At 51.4% G+C, this 15132-nt stretch overlaps 1 protein-coding gene across 7 annotated transcripts in view; it reads left to right on the plus strand.

Annotated features, from left to right (window-relative positions):
• Positions 1–13354, plus strand: part of RFX2 (regulatory factor X2) — an 82682-nt gene extending 69328 nt beyond the window's left edge. For 5 of the 7 annotated variants that reach the window (XM_084221326.1, XM_084221328.1, XM_084221329.1 and 2 more), the window contains 8 exons: positions 85–197; positions 2580–2731; positions 3677–3774; positions 5732–5881; positions 7957–8165; positions 8769–8922; positions 10394–10436; positions 10585–13354. In XM_084221326.1, the coding sequence (XP_084077452.1) occupies positions 85–197; positions 2580–2731; positions 3677–3774; positions 5732–5881; positions 7957–8165; positions 8769–8922; positions 10394–10436; positions 10585–10679 (1014 nt within the window). In that variant the 3' untranslated portion in view covers positions 10680–13354. The remainder of the gene's footprint in view (positions 1–84; positions 198–2579; positions 2732–3676; positions 3775–5731; positions 5882–7956; positions 8166–8768; positions 8923–10393; positions 10437–10584) is intronic. The other 2 variants (XR_014616736.1, XR_014616737.1) reach the window with 2 other exon arrangements.
• Positions 13355–15132: the final 1778 nt, after the last annotated feature.

The raw sequence follows: 15132 nt of genomic DNA on the forward strand, positions 1-15132 counted from the left end.
TTCCGTTGTCTTTCATGTAAATTTTTTCCTGTGGGTGGCAGCTCTCAAGCTGAGCCCTCACCCCGTGGTGTTCTTTGCTTTCAGGCCACTTTGGATGTTGTGATGCACCTCCAGTTCCACTACATCGAGAAGCTGTGGCAATCCTTCTGGAGTCCCAAGGCACCCCCTAGTGATGGCCCCACTGCTCTGCCCTCCAGGTACTTCCCTGCTCCACTTCTTGCAGATGATCTCTTTTTAACATTCATAAAGTTTTTTTAGTCTTTGTGAACCTAAAGCCTATTTTTTTTCAGTGCCAAGATTTTAGGTAGATGATCTTACAGGTACAAATCTATGCCCTTCAAATGAAACTTATTGTGGGGAGAAAATCCTGTCTGAGATGTTCAGTCATTCTATTTTTTTAGCTGTACCAAATAAAAAGAAAAGCAAGCTATAGGATTGTGCACTGGCTATTCCAAAACACCTGCTGGCATCTGAAAATAAACTAGCAAGAAATCAGCAGAAATTCGTGCTTTGGAGAATTTGGGAGTATTTTCTGCCCTGCAGGGCCATGACAAAGAGAGCTGGAAATGTTTAATATTGTGAGGCAAAGTTCAGAGCTCTGGGAAGGGTCTGCTCTGATTAGAGAATTGTGGGGTCACTGAGGTTGGAAAAGCCCTCCAAGATCATCAGTCCTGAGGTTGGGGCTGGGTTGGACTCGATGATCTTTAAGGTCTCTTCCAACCTGGAAATTCTGGGAATTCTCTGAGTCCATCCATCAACCCAGCACTGCCCTGGTCACCACTCAGCCACGTCCCCAAGTGCCACATCCACACCTTTTCTGGACACTTCCAGGGATGCTGACTCCACCACAGCCTGTTCCAATGCCTGACCACTCTTTCAGTGAAGAAATTTTCCCTCATATCCAATCTGAACTTCCCCTGGGGTGACTTGAGGCTGATTCCTGTCATCCATGTCCCTTGCACCTCCTGCTTTCCCCAGTGATGATTCCCTGCTCAGATTTTAGGGACTCTCTGAGGTTTTAGGGATATCCAGACTGATTCTCTGCCTTGCCTGCCTGCCCAGACCTGTCAGTGCCTCGTGTTTTGAGGCAGATCATTGCAAACAAAGCTGCTTTAATCTTTTCACTCCTGCCTGGCTCGTTGCTGTGCCTCTTCCTCATCCTTTATGCATTGGGAGCTGCTGCCAGGGGAATGGAAATAAGTGAAAACAGAGAAAATTGAAAAAATTCTTAACATTTCTATCACAAATCTGTCCACTCTTACTGAGGCTATGAAGATTAAGGTTTTCTATTCAGAAGAAAAATGGTAAAACATTGAGTAATAAGGAAAAATCCCTCAAAAATCAGTAGAATATGGCCCTGTAGATGTTGCCTAGGGGATATTTTCCTGCAAGAAGTCACTGCAGCTGTGTTTGCTTGGTTTAAAATCTCATTTTTTTGAGGGAACAGCTCCCAGGCAGATTGCAACACCCCAGGAGCTGTTTCTAGGTACACAGGGGAAACTGGAGGCAGCTTTTTTGCAAGGCTCTCACACCTCTGCCACTAACCCAGAGAGGTAAATAACACACTCCCTCTCCTTCTTGATATATAAATATAAATAAACCCCAGATATTAGGGAGGGGGCACACTGAAAGCATGAGAAGATGCAGAACATGGATGCACATCTCAGCAGGTTTCCTGACCTGTTTCTCCATGTGGGATTTTCCAGGAGTTATGCCCATGGAGTTCACCACTAAAATTCTGCAGGTTGAGGCTCAAAGTTCCCTTCAGAATATGTCCAAGGCTTGGCTTTAGTGATTTTGATGGAGAAAAACACCTTTTCCATGGGGAAAGACCCTTCCAAATTCCCAAATCCCAGCATAATGTGTGGGTGAGCAGCTCTGGCAGTGAATTCAGGTTTCAGCTCTTTCTGCTTGCTGTGTATCCGACATCTTGTGCCTTTATACATCTACAAAGTGAAATTAATGGAAGGTGGATTGACCCCAGTCAGTTACAGACAATATGTTCTGTTCTCATCCATTCAGTCTCCTTCCTTCTGAAAATGTTCAGCAGCTGGAAGGGTTAAACACCTTGAAAACTTCTCAATATCAGCTCATCTGCCCCCGCAGTGGCTGCAAAGTTTTTGTCCCCAGTGCTGTGGCAGAGGAGAAGGAGAGGGAGAGGGAGAGGGAGAGGGAGAGGGAGAGGGAGAGGGAGAGGGAGAGGGAGAGGGAGAGGGAGAGGGAGAGGAGCAGCTGGGGCTGTAGGGAGGATCCAGCTGAGCCTTTGCTGGCTGAGATGGCAGTGCTGGAGCTCAGCTCCCGTGTGAACAGGGGGTGTGAGAGGCTGTGAAGGTAAAAAGGGAAGAGGGGAAGGCAGGCCAAGCACCAGGAGTGTGGATGTGAGGGAAAACTGCTCCAAGCTCTGGCCCCAAGGACAGGGAGGTGCTGGCAGAGACAAGACCTGTATGAGCAGTCAAACATTTCCTTTTGCAAGGCACACATGTTTTTTTTCTGCTGAAAACTGGAGTTAGAAATGTTGAGGGAGAGAGAAAGCACTGAATGCAAACCTGCTGCTAACTGTCTCCTTCCTCCTCCTGCAGTGAAGAGGAACCCGAAGGGACCCTCCCAAAGGACAAACTGATCACCCTGTGCAAGTATGAGCCCATCCTCAAGTGGATGAGGAGCTGTGACCACATCCTGTACCAGGCCCTGGTGGAGATCCTCATCCCTGACGTGCTCAGGCCAGTGCCCAGTGAGTACCCACAGCCCCACCTGAGTCTGATCTCACTCTGGCTCCCACTTGCCACAAAGATCTCCACTGTACAAACCCACTTGGAGGTGTTTGTCTTGGCTAAAATATCATGGCAACAGCAGCGTTCCTCCTGCAGCACTGCCCTGGGGGGATGTTTTGTACCCCCTGGGAACTCCTCTGCCTTTTCAATTTGGTGTGTTGCATTTCACATCTACTGATTTTGGCCAGGAGTTTGGATATGGGAGCTCTTTGGGATGTGGCTCCTTGGAGGCCTTTGTTTGCACGGGACCATCCTGTCCCTGACTGCACTCCTGGAAATTAGGGGTCAGCTTTTTGGGAGAATAATAAAGGGGTATTGAGAGTTTTCTGTCTGATTTGGACTCCCAAATGTCCTTCTGAGGGCTGTCACAAACTGGGGCATGAGGGTGTCTCTGAAGAGAGAATTTCAGTGCTTGAAAAATGCTCAGAAGGGCCATAAATAAGAAAAGGATGAAAAAAATAAGAATAATTTTAAAAACATAGAAATGTTTAGGTTGGAAATGACATCTAGGATCATTAAGTCCAACTGTCATAAGGATAAAAGTAAGAATAAGAATAAGAGTAAGGAGAAGAATAAGAGTAAGGATGAGAATAAGGGTAAGATAAGAATAAGAATAAGGATAAGAATAAGGATGAGAATAAGAGTAAGATAAGAATAAGGATAAGAATAAAAATAAGAGTAAGAAAAAAAAATGAAAAAGAGGAAGAAAAAAAATAATAAAAAGAGTTTGAGTAACAATATCAAAGAATAATTTGGGTGCATCAACCCAGCTGATTTCCTTGATGCTGAGTTGACATCTCAGCTAACCAGGACACAGGCTGGGCATTCCCAGTAGTCCTGAGGTAGAAAATGGTAGCCAAAAATGCCACAGAGCAGCATTTCTGACTCTGCAGCCTTCTTTGCAGGCACGCTGACCCAGGCAATCCGGAACTTTGCCAAGAGCTTGGAAGGGTGGCTGATGAATGCCATGAGTGAATTCCCCCCCCAGGTCGTGCAGACCAAGGTGAGCAGAGATGGGCCCAGTGTGTGTCTGCATCTTGCAGAAGTCCCTGCTGGGGTTTGGCCACCTGGCATGGTGCAGTGGTTGATTGTGAACCAAAATCAGCCAGGAGTGGGAGGATGGGTGGGGCAGTTCCTTTGTACCAGAAGCTGATGGTGCTCTGTCCATGGAGCCGTTTCTGTGCCCTGAAATTGCAGATAAAGCTTTGTGGGAGAAAATCATAGAGCCACAGAACATCCTGAGCTGGAAGGACCCACAGGGATCATCACAAACCCCTGGCTCTGCACAGACACCCCAGCAATCCCCCCTGAGCATCCCTGGGAGCGGTGTCCAAACCTTCCTGGACCTCTGGCAGCCTTGGGGCCGGGACCATTCCCTGTTATCTCTGCCCTGGAATGAGGCTGTCCTCCTGGAAAGCACAGGAGTGAGTGGCATTGCCCCCAGGCTCCTGCTCTCCTAAAGTCAGGGATTCTTGCTGGCTCTTCCCCACCATGCTGGTCTCTGCTGTAAGCAGAATGTAAAAACCTGGTAGCTTAAAGAGAATAAATAATAGAATTATAGAATTATTCAGGTTTGGGTCCTTCCACTGCTGCTGTTCTGCCTGGTGGAGCGTTGTGTGGCCCAGGCAACCAGGGAGATGTACTGGGAGAGGTCAGAATCCTTCATTCCCTGCAACCCAACCCAAACTGAGCAGCACCTAAAGAGACACCACTGGTTCATGATCCACCCTGTGCCCAAAGATTGTCTGAGTTGTTCCAAGTGCCTGGCACAAGGATCAGGTTGGAAATAACCTTTAAGATGATTTGAGTCCAACCACAACCCCAGCACTGCCCAGACCACCACTGAACCATGTTCCCAAATGCCACCCCCACACGTTTTTTGAGCCTTCCATAGCTGCTGACTGCAGCACTGGCTGTGCTGGTGCCTGCAGGGCTGGGCAGGGAGCAGAGCATGCCCTGCTGTGGTGGTGCTTGAGGGTCCCCAGGATGAGGGAAGAGATGAGAATCTTGACTCCATGTTTCAAGAGGCTGATTATTATTTTATGATATATATTATATTAAAAGAAAATTATATACTAAAACTATACTAAAGAATAGAAGAAAGGAGACATCAAAAAGCTAGAAAGGAATGATAATAAAATTTTGTGACTGACACAGTGACTGGACTGTGACTGATTGGCCATTAATTAAAAACAATCCACATGAGACCAATCAAAGATGCACCTGTTGGTAAACCATCTCCAGACCACATTGCACAACCATCAAATAGTTATTGTTTGCATTTCTTTTCTGAGGCTTCTTGTGGGAATCCATAAATTCAGAAGGTTTTGGGAAAGCTGCAAAAGGCAGGCCTCAGAGACAGCAGAACTGTGATTGGAGCTAAGCAATAGCCATGAGATAGGTCAGCAGAAAAATTATGTAAAATGTAGAAAAGCAAAGACAAATAGAACAATGGTCTGTGTATTAACATTTGTCTAGTACAACTCCCTAAGCTAGAGAAAAATTTATCTAGCAAGATATTAGGAAGTTTTAAGCTTAATAATGGAGCTCTGTGCATTGTGTTTGAAGGCTTACAAGCAGGTATTGTACTTGAAATAAGCAAGCATTGTTTAACCCAGGGTAGGTGTGCTCATAGTGGTTGGATGGAACTGCTGTCAATGTGCTTTTGCTTTGTGTGATTGCTCAAAAAACTTATAAAGTGAGTTGTAACACTGAGTTCTTGGTCTGCTGCCTGGGATGTGAGCTGCTGGCATCTTCCCATTGTCATGACCATGTAATGAGACTGATGCTGGAAAATAAACCAGCTCAAGGCACGTTCCCAGCAGTCCCGTCCCGTCGGTGATTTGTATATAAACCCCCGGCTGGTGATAGCTTCTCAGCTTCTCAGGAGAAAAATCCTAGCAAAAGGATTCCCATAAAATATGTCAGTGACCCCCTGCAGCCCCTGTGCTGTGTTGCAGGTGGGGGTGGTGAGTGCCTTTGCCCAGACCCTGCGCAGGTACACGTCCCTGAACCACCTGGCGCAGGCGGCGCGCGCCGTGCTGCAGAACACGTCCCAGATCAACCAGATGCTCAGCGACCTCAACCGCGTGGACTTCGCCAACGTGCAGGTGAGCACAGACCCCCTGCTCCTCACTGCCTTGGTTTGGACAGACTGGTGTCTGCTAAGGAAGGCAGGAGCCTCCTCTGAAATGGAAAATGTAAACCCCCTCCCTCCAAATTGCTATAAATTTTAAATTAAGGGGCTCTCAGGCAAAAATATGGGAGCAGGGAATAACAGTTCTTTAATGGGGAAGAAAATAAAAGGATAAAATAAACAATGCAGTGAACCAAACCAACAGTGCCAGAGCCAGAGCACAGCCTGACACCCTGTGGGTCAGGGTGCTGGCAGCAGGGCCATTGGAATTGTGGCTGCAGCCCTCCTGCAGTGCCAGGGGTGGTTCTGCTGGAGCAGGGATCCTGGAGAAGGGGGCAGAATCCTCTGGAGATCCAGGGGCAGAGGCAGCTGCTGTTCCTCTGGGAATCCAGTGCAGAAGCTGTGCTGGTGTTCCAGAATCTCCAGATTATATCCGGGTAGGAATGCTTGGCTCCTCCCCCTGGGCTCACATCTCCAGTGGGATGCTGCAGCTCTTATCAGCCATGCAGGGACATTCAACAGCCTCTTATCAGCAGGTGTCTCCCCAGTTGTGGAAGAGATAAGGAAAACTGCCCACTGAACAGAAGATAACTGCCATCAGATGGCAAACAGAATCCATCTTGCCCTGCAGTCTGGCACACTCACCTGCCCCACACAGGGGCTCCACAGCCAGGCTCTCTGCTGGTAGCCACTGGTCAATCCCCAGGGCTGCAACCCAGCTGAATGAGCTGGGGGTGCTCAGCCTGGAGAAAAGGAGACTCAGGGGTGACCTTATCACTCTCTACAGTGATATTTGGGTCTCCTCCAGCCAGGTCTCATAAGCTTTTGGAGATCTATATCACACCCAAGATAGCTCAGCTACTTTAGAAGGTATAAAATCAGCAGGATGGCTTCTATGGTAGTGTTGGAAACAAAAAGGTTTTAAAAAAAGGCAAAATAACAAAACTCTTTACAGAGAAAAACCGAGCCAGGTGCAAGAGGTTCTTGCCCCTGGTAAAACTCCTCACAAAAGCCATTCATTTCTTTGTTCTCTTCTTTTTCTAGTAAATTGCTTTGGTGAGATTTTTTGGCTTCTGTCTAATTAGCTATCCTTAAGTTTGAGGTGAAGTCCCCCAAGTCCTATGAGATGTCATTTTTGCTAATTGAGGAGAGAAACTTCTGGGCTTTTTTCCTTTCTAAGGGGACAAAGGATAGCTTTGTCACTCCCTCAACAGAAGGCACATTCCTACACTACAGCTCCTGAAAGGTGCCTGTGCTCAGCTGGGTCTGGGCTCTGTCTGCAGCAGCACTGACACAACCAGAGCACACAGCCTCAGGCTGCACCAAGGGAAATTCAGGCTGAATATCAGGAAAAAGTTTTTTACAGAAAGGTGATAAAGTTCTGGAATGGCTGCCCAGGGAGGTGGTGCAGTCCCCATCCCTGGGTGTGTTTAACAAAGCCTGGATGTGGCACTGGGTGCCAGGGCTCAGTTGGGGTGCTGGGGCTGGGTTGGATTTGATGATCTTGGAGGTCTCTTCCTTCTGGAATTCTGTGAACAAGATGATGGGTTTGGTGTTGCTTTGCCGGGTTAATTTTCCACCTCACTGTGGCAAAGGAGCTTCTGTAAGACTCACAGATCATTAAGGCTGGAAAAAACCTCCAAGACCATCCAGTCCAACCTTCAGCTGAACCTCGCTATGTCCACTAAATCATGTCCCCACATCCACTCATTTTTTGAACACTTCCAGGGGTGGTGACTCCACCACTTCCCTGGGCACCCCATTCCAATGCTTCACCACTTTTCCAGTGAAGAATCAAGTGCTACCAACAATTATGGAGTTCTAAAAATACTGTGGTCCAGACAGATCAGAGGGGCCATGATTCAGAGCTGGTTTGCAGCCCTTTCCTGCTAGAAATTAATTCCTGGCTTGGGATACAACACCATGCAGGCCTGGCTTGAGTAACCATGAAACCTTTTACCAAGCAGGAGCAGGGCATGAGTAACTGTGGGCCTTTCCTCCTGAGCAGGAGCAGGGCATGAGTAACTGTGAGCCTTTCCTCCTGAGCAGGAGCAGGCCTCATGGGTGTGCCAGTGTGAGGAGGGCATGGTACAGAAGCTGGAGCAGGATTTCAAGCTGACTCTGCAGCAGCAGAGCTCTCTGGACCAGTGGGCCAGCTGGCTGGACAATGTGGTCACTCAAGTGCTGAAGCATCACGAGGGCAGCCCCAGCTTCCCCAAGGCAGCCAGGCAGTTCCTGTTGAAGTGGTCTTTCTACAGGTACATTTTCTTTCTTATTTTGGGGGTATTTCTGCGTCAGGCTTGGGGTATGTAAAGAACTCCTTGAAAAGCCAAGGCCAAGTTCTTTACTCCTATTAAACTGCTTAACTGTGGTTCTGGTATCCCTTCAGAATGGGGATAAGATACTCCATAAACTAAATTTCTTAAAGCCAAGGCCAAGTTCTTTAATCCTATTAAACTCTGCTTAACTGTGGTTCTGGTAACCTTTCAGGATGGGGATAAGATACTCCATAAACTAAATTTCTTAAAGCCAAGGCCAAGTTCTTTATTTCTATTAAACTCTGCTTAACTGTGGTTCTGGTAACCTTTCAGGATGGGGATAAGATACTCCATAAACTAAATTTCTTAGAGTCAAGGCCAAGTTCTTTACTCCTATTAAACTCTGCTTAACTGTGGTTCTGGTGTCCCTTCAGGATGGGGATAGGATGTTCCATAAACCAATTTCTTAAACTGTTTTGATACTTTTGGGTCAGAGGCAGAGACAGTGTTGGGTCCCACAGTACCACCAAGGTCCAGAACTCACATCAGCCACAGCACAGGTGTAAAACTCATCCCAAATTTGTGATTCCTGCCCACTCCCAGCTCCATGGTGATCCGGGACCTGACCCTGCGCAGCGCCGCCAGCTTTGGCTCCTTCCACCTGATCCGCCTGCTCTACGACGAGTACATGTTCTACCTGGTGGAGCATCGTGTGGCCCAGGCAACAGGGGAGACCCCAATTGCTGTCATGGGAGAGGTGAGAGCCCTTTATTCCCTACACACCAACCCAAAAGATGCAGCTCCTCAAAAGTCACCGCTGGTTCACAAAGCACACTGCGCCCTCGGCTTGTTTTACAACTAAAATTATTTATTGAGTTGTTTTGGCACAAGGATAGAGCTCCTGAAGCATCTTCCCTGAGCTGGTGGATCTTGGGTTTGGGGTGGTTGAGCATCATTTGGGCTTTGGAGGCCTGGAGGAGGGGGGGAAAGGATCTCCCCCCTTCTCTGCACCCTGCCAGCCCTGACTTTGGGACTCCTGACAGGCCAAAGTCCATCAAAACCAAGCAAAAATGGTCCAAAAGTTGCTTTCAGCAACTGAACTTCTGCAGGCCTCTGCAAGCTCCAGCATTGCATGCACAGTCAGCCACTCCCTCCATTTTTGAGGTGAAGAAGAGGATGAAGGGGTTGTTTGGGCTGTTTGTGAGGGTTTGGGGTTGTTTTTGTTCACAATAAGTGTGGTGCCTGGCTTGCAGGCAGGTCCTGTCCTGCCTAGCTGAGGCCACATCCAGTTTTTCCCTCTGAAATACAGAGTCAAAAGCCCCAGCTGAACCTGTGACAGCAATGCTGAAACTACTGTGAGTTTAAAACTGAGCCCACATGCTCCAAACTGATCTCATTTGCTCCTTGAAGCTTCCACAGAGCTCATGCAGGGATGCAGGCAAACCAAAGCCTGTTGGTTCTGCCTTCCCTGCCCTCCCACACTGCTCCAGCTGCAGTGCTGAGTTCCCACTATTCCCTGCAAAACCTCCTCCTTCAGTGATATTAAAGAACAGGGAAGGCAGAGTCTGGCTCCCATCCCTCAGGCTTTTCCTTCATTCAACCCTTGCAATATTCCTGGTCTCCAGGAGGAGGCTGATTCTTCCCAGCAAAGAAGGATGAAGCGTCCTCCCACTCCCACTGAACTTTGCAATTCCCACTCTCCTCAGCTCCTGCCCAGCTTTCCATGACTTTCCAGAATTATTGTTTGCAGCAATTTGGTGTCTCAGAGCTCATCATTGAGAGGGACACCACAGCTCCAGAGCCAAGGAGCTCTCTGGTTCCACTTGGCACCATGGCCTGAGTGGCCAAACTCTCTCAGACATCACTGCAAAGGCTTTGCAGGGAGGTGAAATGCCAGGAGAGGGGAATTGCCTGAGGGGTGGAAAGGGCTGGAGAAAAGGCACCACTTTTACCTGTAGCAACACTTGCTCATCACCTGGGAGATGGAAAAATTTCCATTCTTTCATTCTCCCTTAATTCGAGAGCTAAATCCTGCCCTGGATTGTTGTGTGTGGTGTTTGCCCAGAGGTTTAAATGGCAACAAAAGGCTTTTCCCCAAAAGCTGTGGTTGGTTTTCATTTCTGCTCTCCACCACCAGCACCGATGCTCAGTCTCTCCTGGCTGTTGAAGTTGTCTGGCACCTCGGCTCCCCAAAGCCTCACTGACCCCAGAACTCCTTTTTCTTTCAGTTTGGTGACCTCACATCCCTGTCCCCGACGCTGCTGGACAAAGGTACCTCCCCTCCCTGCCGGGGAGCTCTGCTGCTCAGGGTGGGATGGTTTGGGAGGGCTGGGGACCCTCGTGCCGCCTCTTGCAGCCTGCTGTGCTGGCAGGCAGCCCCCGGTGCCCCCTGCCCTGCTCTGAGCCCTGTCCTTTGCAGATGACATCAGCGAGCTGGGCACCGAGGGGGATCCGGGGGAGCCGCTGGTGAAACGGGAGCGCAGCGAGCCCGGCCACTCCCTGCAGGACATCTGACACCTGGGCTGGACCTGGCCACCCCCTGCAGGACATCTGACACCTGGGCTGGACCTGGCCACCCCCTGCAGGACATCTGACACCTGGGCTGGACCTGGCCACCCCCTGCAGGACATCTGACACTGGGTTGGACCGAGCCATCCATCCGGAGCCAGGCGGGGCGTGCCAAGCCGGCCCCCCCCCGGATCTGCGTTATTCTAGTGCCTCTTAGTTTCTCTTGATGTTTACTTGTGTTTGAGGATGGGCTGAGCCGGTTTGGCTGCCAGAGTCCCTCCAGAGGGGAGGGAGAAGCTCCCGAGTCTGCTCCCAAGGGATGGAAGGCTCTGTGGTCAGCAGCAGGCGGGATGTGCCTGGCTGGAGGAGCTGTCCTGGCTCTCCAGCTGAAGCTCCAACGAGGCTTTCTCTGTCCGGGAAGGTGCTTTGGGTTCCTTCCCCTCGTCTCAGACTTCACTGTGATACAAACTTGAACCAATCAGTGCCCAAGAAGAAGGAGAAATACCCGGCCCTTCTCCTGCAGCCTTTCCAGACAAACTGTCCTGGCTCTGGCTTTGCCAAATCTCTTGCACGGGGAGCACAGGGCAGTTGGTGTCCCTTGTCCCCCCTGGACAGACTCCAGGCTGCACATCCTGACGGACACAGGCGTGCTCTGGGACAATGGGATGAGCATTCCCACCTGCTTCCATGGCTCCCCAGCCTGGCACTTCACCCCAATGCTCCTGGGATGCCACCAGGCCAACTCAAGATACCAAAGGACTCCGAGGCAGTGGCAGCTGGAGGCAGAGCGTGCCTGTTGTCCCACGTGCTATGAGTGCCTGGGGTGATCCCATGGAAATCCCATAGTGATCCCATGGCAATCCCATGATGATCCCATGGTAATCCCATGGCAATCCTATGCTGATCCCATGGTAATCCCATGATGATCCCATGGCAATCCCATAGTGATCCCATGGCAATCCCATGCTGATCCCATGGCAATCCTATAGTGATCCCATGGTAATCCCATGGTGATCCCATGGCAATCCCATGATGATCCCATGGCAATCCCATGATGATCCCATGGCAATCCCATGCTGATTCAATGGCAATCCCGTGGTGATCCCATGGCAATCCCGTGGTGATTCAATGGCAATCCCATGATGATCCCCTGGCAATCCCATGGCAATCCCATGATGATCCCCTGGCAATCCCATGGCAATCCCATGGTTGACCCCATGGCAATCCCCATCCTCCACAGTGCCCAGGCAGACAGGAACTGGTCCCACATCCCGGGGTTTGTGAAATTCCCACCCCATGTTCTGCTCTGAGGTTGAAGGGGGGTCTGGAGCAGGGGTGAGGGGGTGTGACTGCAGTGCCTTAGGAGGGGCTTGTTCCCATTTCCCTGCTCCAGGGGGGCCAGCAGAGCTCAGCCTGGCCCAGCACAGCTCAGCCTGGCCCAGTACAGCTCAGCCTGGCCAGCACAGCTCAGCCTGGCCAGTACAGCTCAGCCTGGGCCAGCACAGCTCAGCTGGCCCAGCACAGCTCAGCCTGGGCCAGCAGAGCTCAGCCTGACCAGTACAGCTCAGCCTGGGCCAGCAGAGCTCAGCCTGACCAGTACAGCTCAGCCTGGCCAGTACAGCTCAGCCTGGCTCAGCACAGCTCAGCCTGGGCCAGCACAGCTCAGCCTGGCCCAGCACAGCTCAGCCTGGCCCAGCACAGCTCAGCCTGGCCCAGCACAGCTCAGCTGGCCCAGCACAGCTCAGCCTGGCCCAGCACAGCTCAGCCTGGCCCAGCACAGCTCAGCCTGGCCAGTACAGCTCAGCCTGGCCCAGCAGCCCATCCCAGGCAGGGAGGGGCTGGCCCAGACCCCCAGCACCCCACTGGCATTTCCCTCTTAGGATCCCTTTGCCTTTTCCTGCAGGGTGGCTCCCGTGGGGCTGAGCTGGGGGAGCTCTGCAGGTTTTTCCCCTTCCCATGTCCCCTGGGTCTGTGCTGACCTGGATTGCCCTGGGATGCTGTGGACTGCACTGGGGTGCTGGGGGCTACAGGGCAGAGGAGGGGGATCTGTAAAACAAAGCCCTGGGGCAAATGTCTCTGTGAATAAAGGCCGTGTCATAAATAGCTTTTATTATTATTATTATTATTATTATTATTATTATTATTATTATTATTATTATGGCTTCTGATGCTGCAGTGTTTGGTGTGAGCTTTTCCAGGGGTCTCGTGTGCATTGCCTAGCAGAGTATCTTCTACCCAAATCTCTGATTTTCTTGTTCCCAGTGGCACTAAGGCAGCTGTGCCACTTTCAAACACGTTGAAATCAGAATGTGTGCAGTGGCACATCCTCCCTCTGTCCCAAGCTGTCGTGCCAGGGTGGTGTTTGTCTGTAAATGTCTCACATGGAAGTGGCAGGAGAGAAGTGAGAGAGGCAGATTGAAATGTACATAACCATGAAAGCTCCCTGTGTCAGAGTCCACACTTGGGATCCTGCTGATGAGATAAGAGAGTCCAAAAAAACAACTGAGCAACCAAATCTTAACTGCCCTGCTGCCACTGAGGGCCACAGGAAGTTCAGCTCTTCCTCTGAGGGAAGGCAGCGTGCAAAGGAGATGCTCTGGAGCTCTGCAGCAGCCCCCAAACCCCCTCCACAGAATTCCCAGCTAAAGCTGAACAGCAATAAATGTGTATCCAATGCTCAGGCCTGCACAAGGAGTGTCGTGGTCCCATTTCTTCTGTGATCCCTGAGAGGTGCCAGGAGATGCTGCAGCAGCCTGGGGGGGATGCAGGAGCTGCCCAGGGTGATTAAAGCAGTTCAGGGCAGGGGTCTGGGGGCTGCAGGAAGCAGATTCCCCCTGGAGCAGCAGCTGGTGTGTCAGATAACCCAGAGGGGAGGAGAGGCTGGAGGATCAGACTGAGCACAGGGCCACAGGAGGATTTTCTAATCAAGCTTCCAGACTAATTGAGAGGATGGGGGGATGTGACAAGGGCTGGGTCACTCCTGCTCTGACCCCTCAGGAAGGTTCAGCCTCTGTGCCCTGCTTCACTCTCCCTCTGGATTAGGCCCAGTCTGGCTGCACCAGACAGAGCCTCTTCCTTTGGGAATCTCAGCTCTGGAAGCAGGAGATTATTTCCCCCAGGGAAGCTGGGCAGCACCTCCTGACCCTGAGAAAATCTGCCTCTAACCACAAAGCAAACACAGCTCAAAATCCTCCTGTCAGCACCTCCACCCCCCATCCTCAGCCTGCTCTGGCTCCATCACCCCTCCCAGATGGGCAAATCCTGCACAAGCATCCCAGGATTTGGTGTTCCACCCCTTCCCAGGCAGCAGAGAGCACCAGGAGGTGGCAGGAGAAGGGGAGGTGTCACCAAACCTGGGGAAATCAGAGGGGCAGAACATTCCAGAAGCAGCTGGACATTGCCAGTCCCTGTGGCTCGTCCCAGAAGGGCAACCCTGGAGCTGGGCAGGGTGGCACAGCCCAGGGAGCGGCCAAGGGGACACTGCAGTGCCACCACCTTGTGCCTGGCACAAGGAAAGAGCTCCTGGAGCATCTTCCCTGAGCTGGTGGGTTTGAGGTTTGGGGTGGTTGAGGATCATTTGGGCTTTGGAGGCCTGGAGGAGGGGGGGAAAGGATCTCCCCCCTTCTCTGCCCCCTGCCAGCCCTGACTTTGGGACTCCTGACAGGCCAAAGTCCATCAAAACCAAGCAAAAATGGTCCAAAAGTTGCTTTCAGCAACTGAACTTCTGCAGGCCTCTGCAAGCTCCAGCTTGCAGGCACAGCTGGGCAGGGTGGCACAGCCCCAGGGGCAGGGGACACTGCAGTGCCACCAGCCTGGGGGTGCTGCTGCTTTGGGGACAGCCAGGACACCCAGAGAGCTCCAGTCTGTGCGTGGCTGCTGGGATGTGAGGCTGGGATGAGCCCTGGACTCACCCCCTGTTTGTCCCCTTGGGAGAGTGTCCCGTGGCTGGGATGGCTTCAGGTTCATGGTCTGGCACTCCTGGATTGTCCCCACAGTGTCACAGAACAGGCCCCACGTCTAGGAAGCCTCTGGGACAGGGACTTGAGAAGGGAAATGAGATGAAGTTCTCAAAATGAACCCACACAAAAATAGGGATTTGAAAACAGGAACCAGAGCCACCTTCTGTTGTTTGCTTGCAGCTTCTCCCATCATTTGCTCTGCAACAGCATCTTCCCTTCCCAGTGCAGCCCTTGGCCTGGCCATGTGGCCACAGGAGCATCAGCCAAGCCCCTGCCTGGACCACCAGGAGAGGCTCAGGGTGCTCCCAACATCAGCACCTGCAGTTCCCACCCAGCCCCTGCCCCCCTGCCCTGGCATTGTCCCCAGCCTGGTGTCACCCCCCCCTGCCCCTGCCCCCCTGCCCTGGCATTGTCCCCAGCCCAGTGTCACCCCCCTGCCCTGGCATTGTCCCCAGCCCGGTGTCACCCCCCCTGCCCCAGCCCCCCTGCCCAGCACGGGG

This window comes from Fringilla coelebs (assembly GCF_963513975.1).
Source record: "Fringilla coelebs genome assembly, chromosome: 24".
Lineage (NCBI taxonomy): Eukaryota > Metazoa > Chordata > Aves > Passeriformes > Fringillidae > Fringilla > Fringilla coelebs.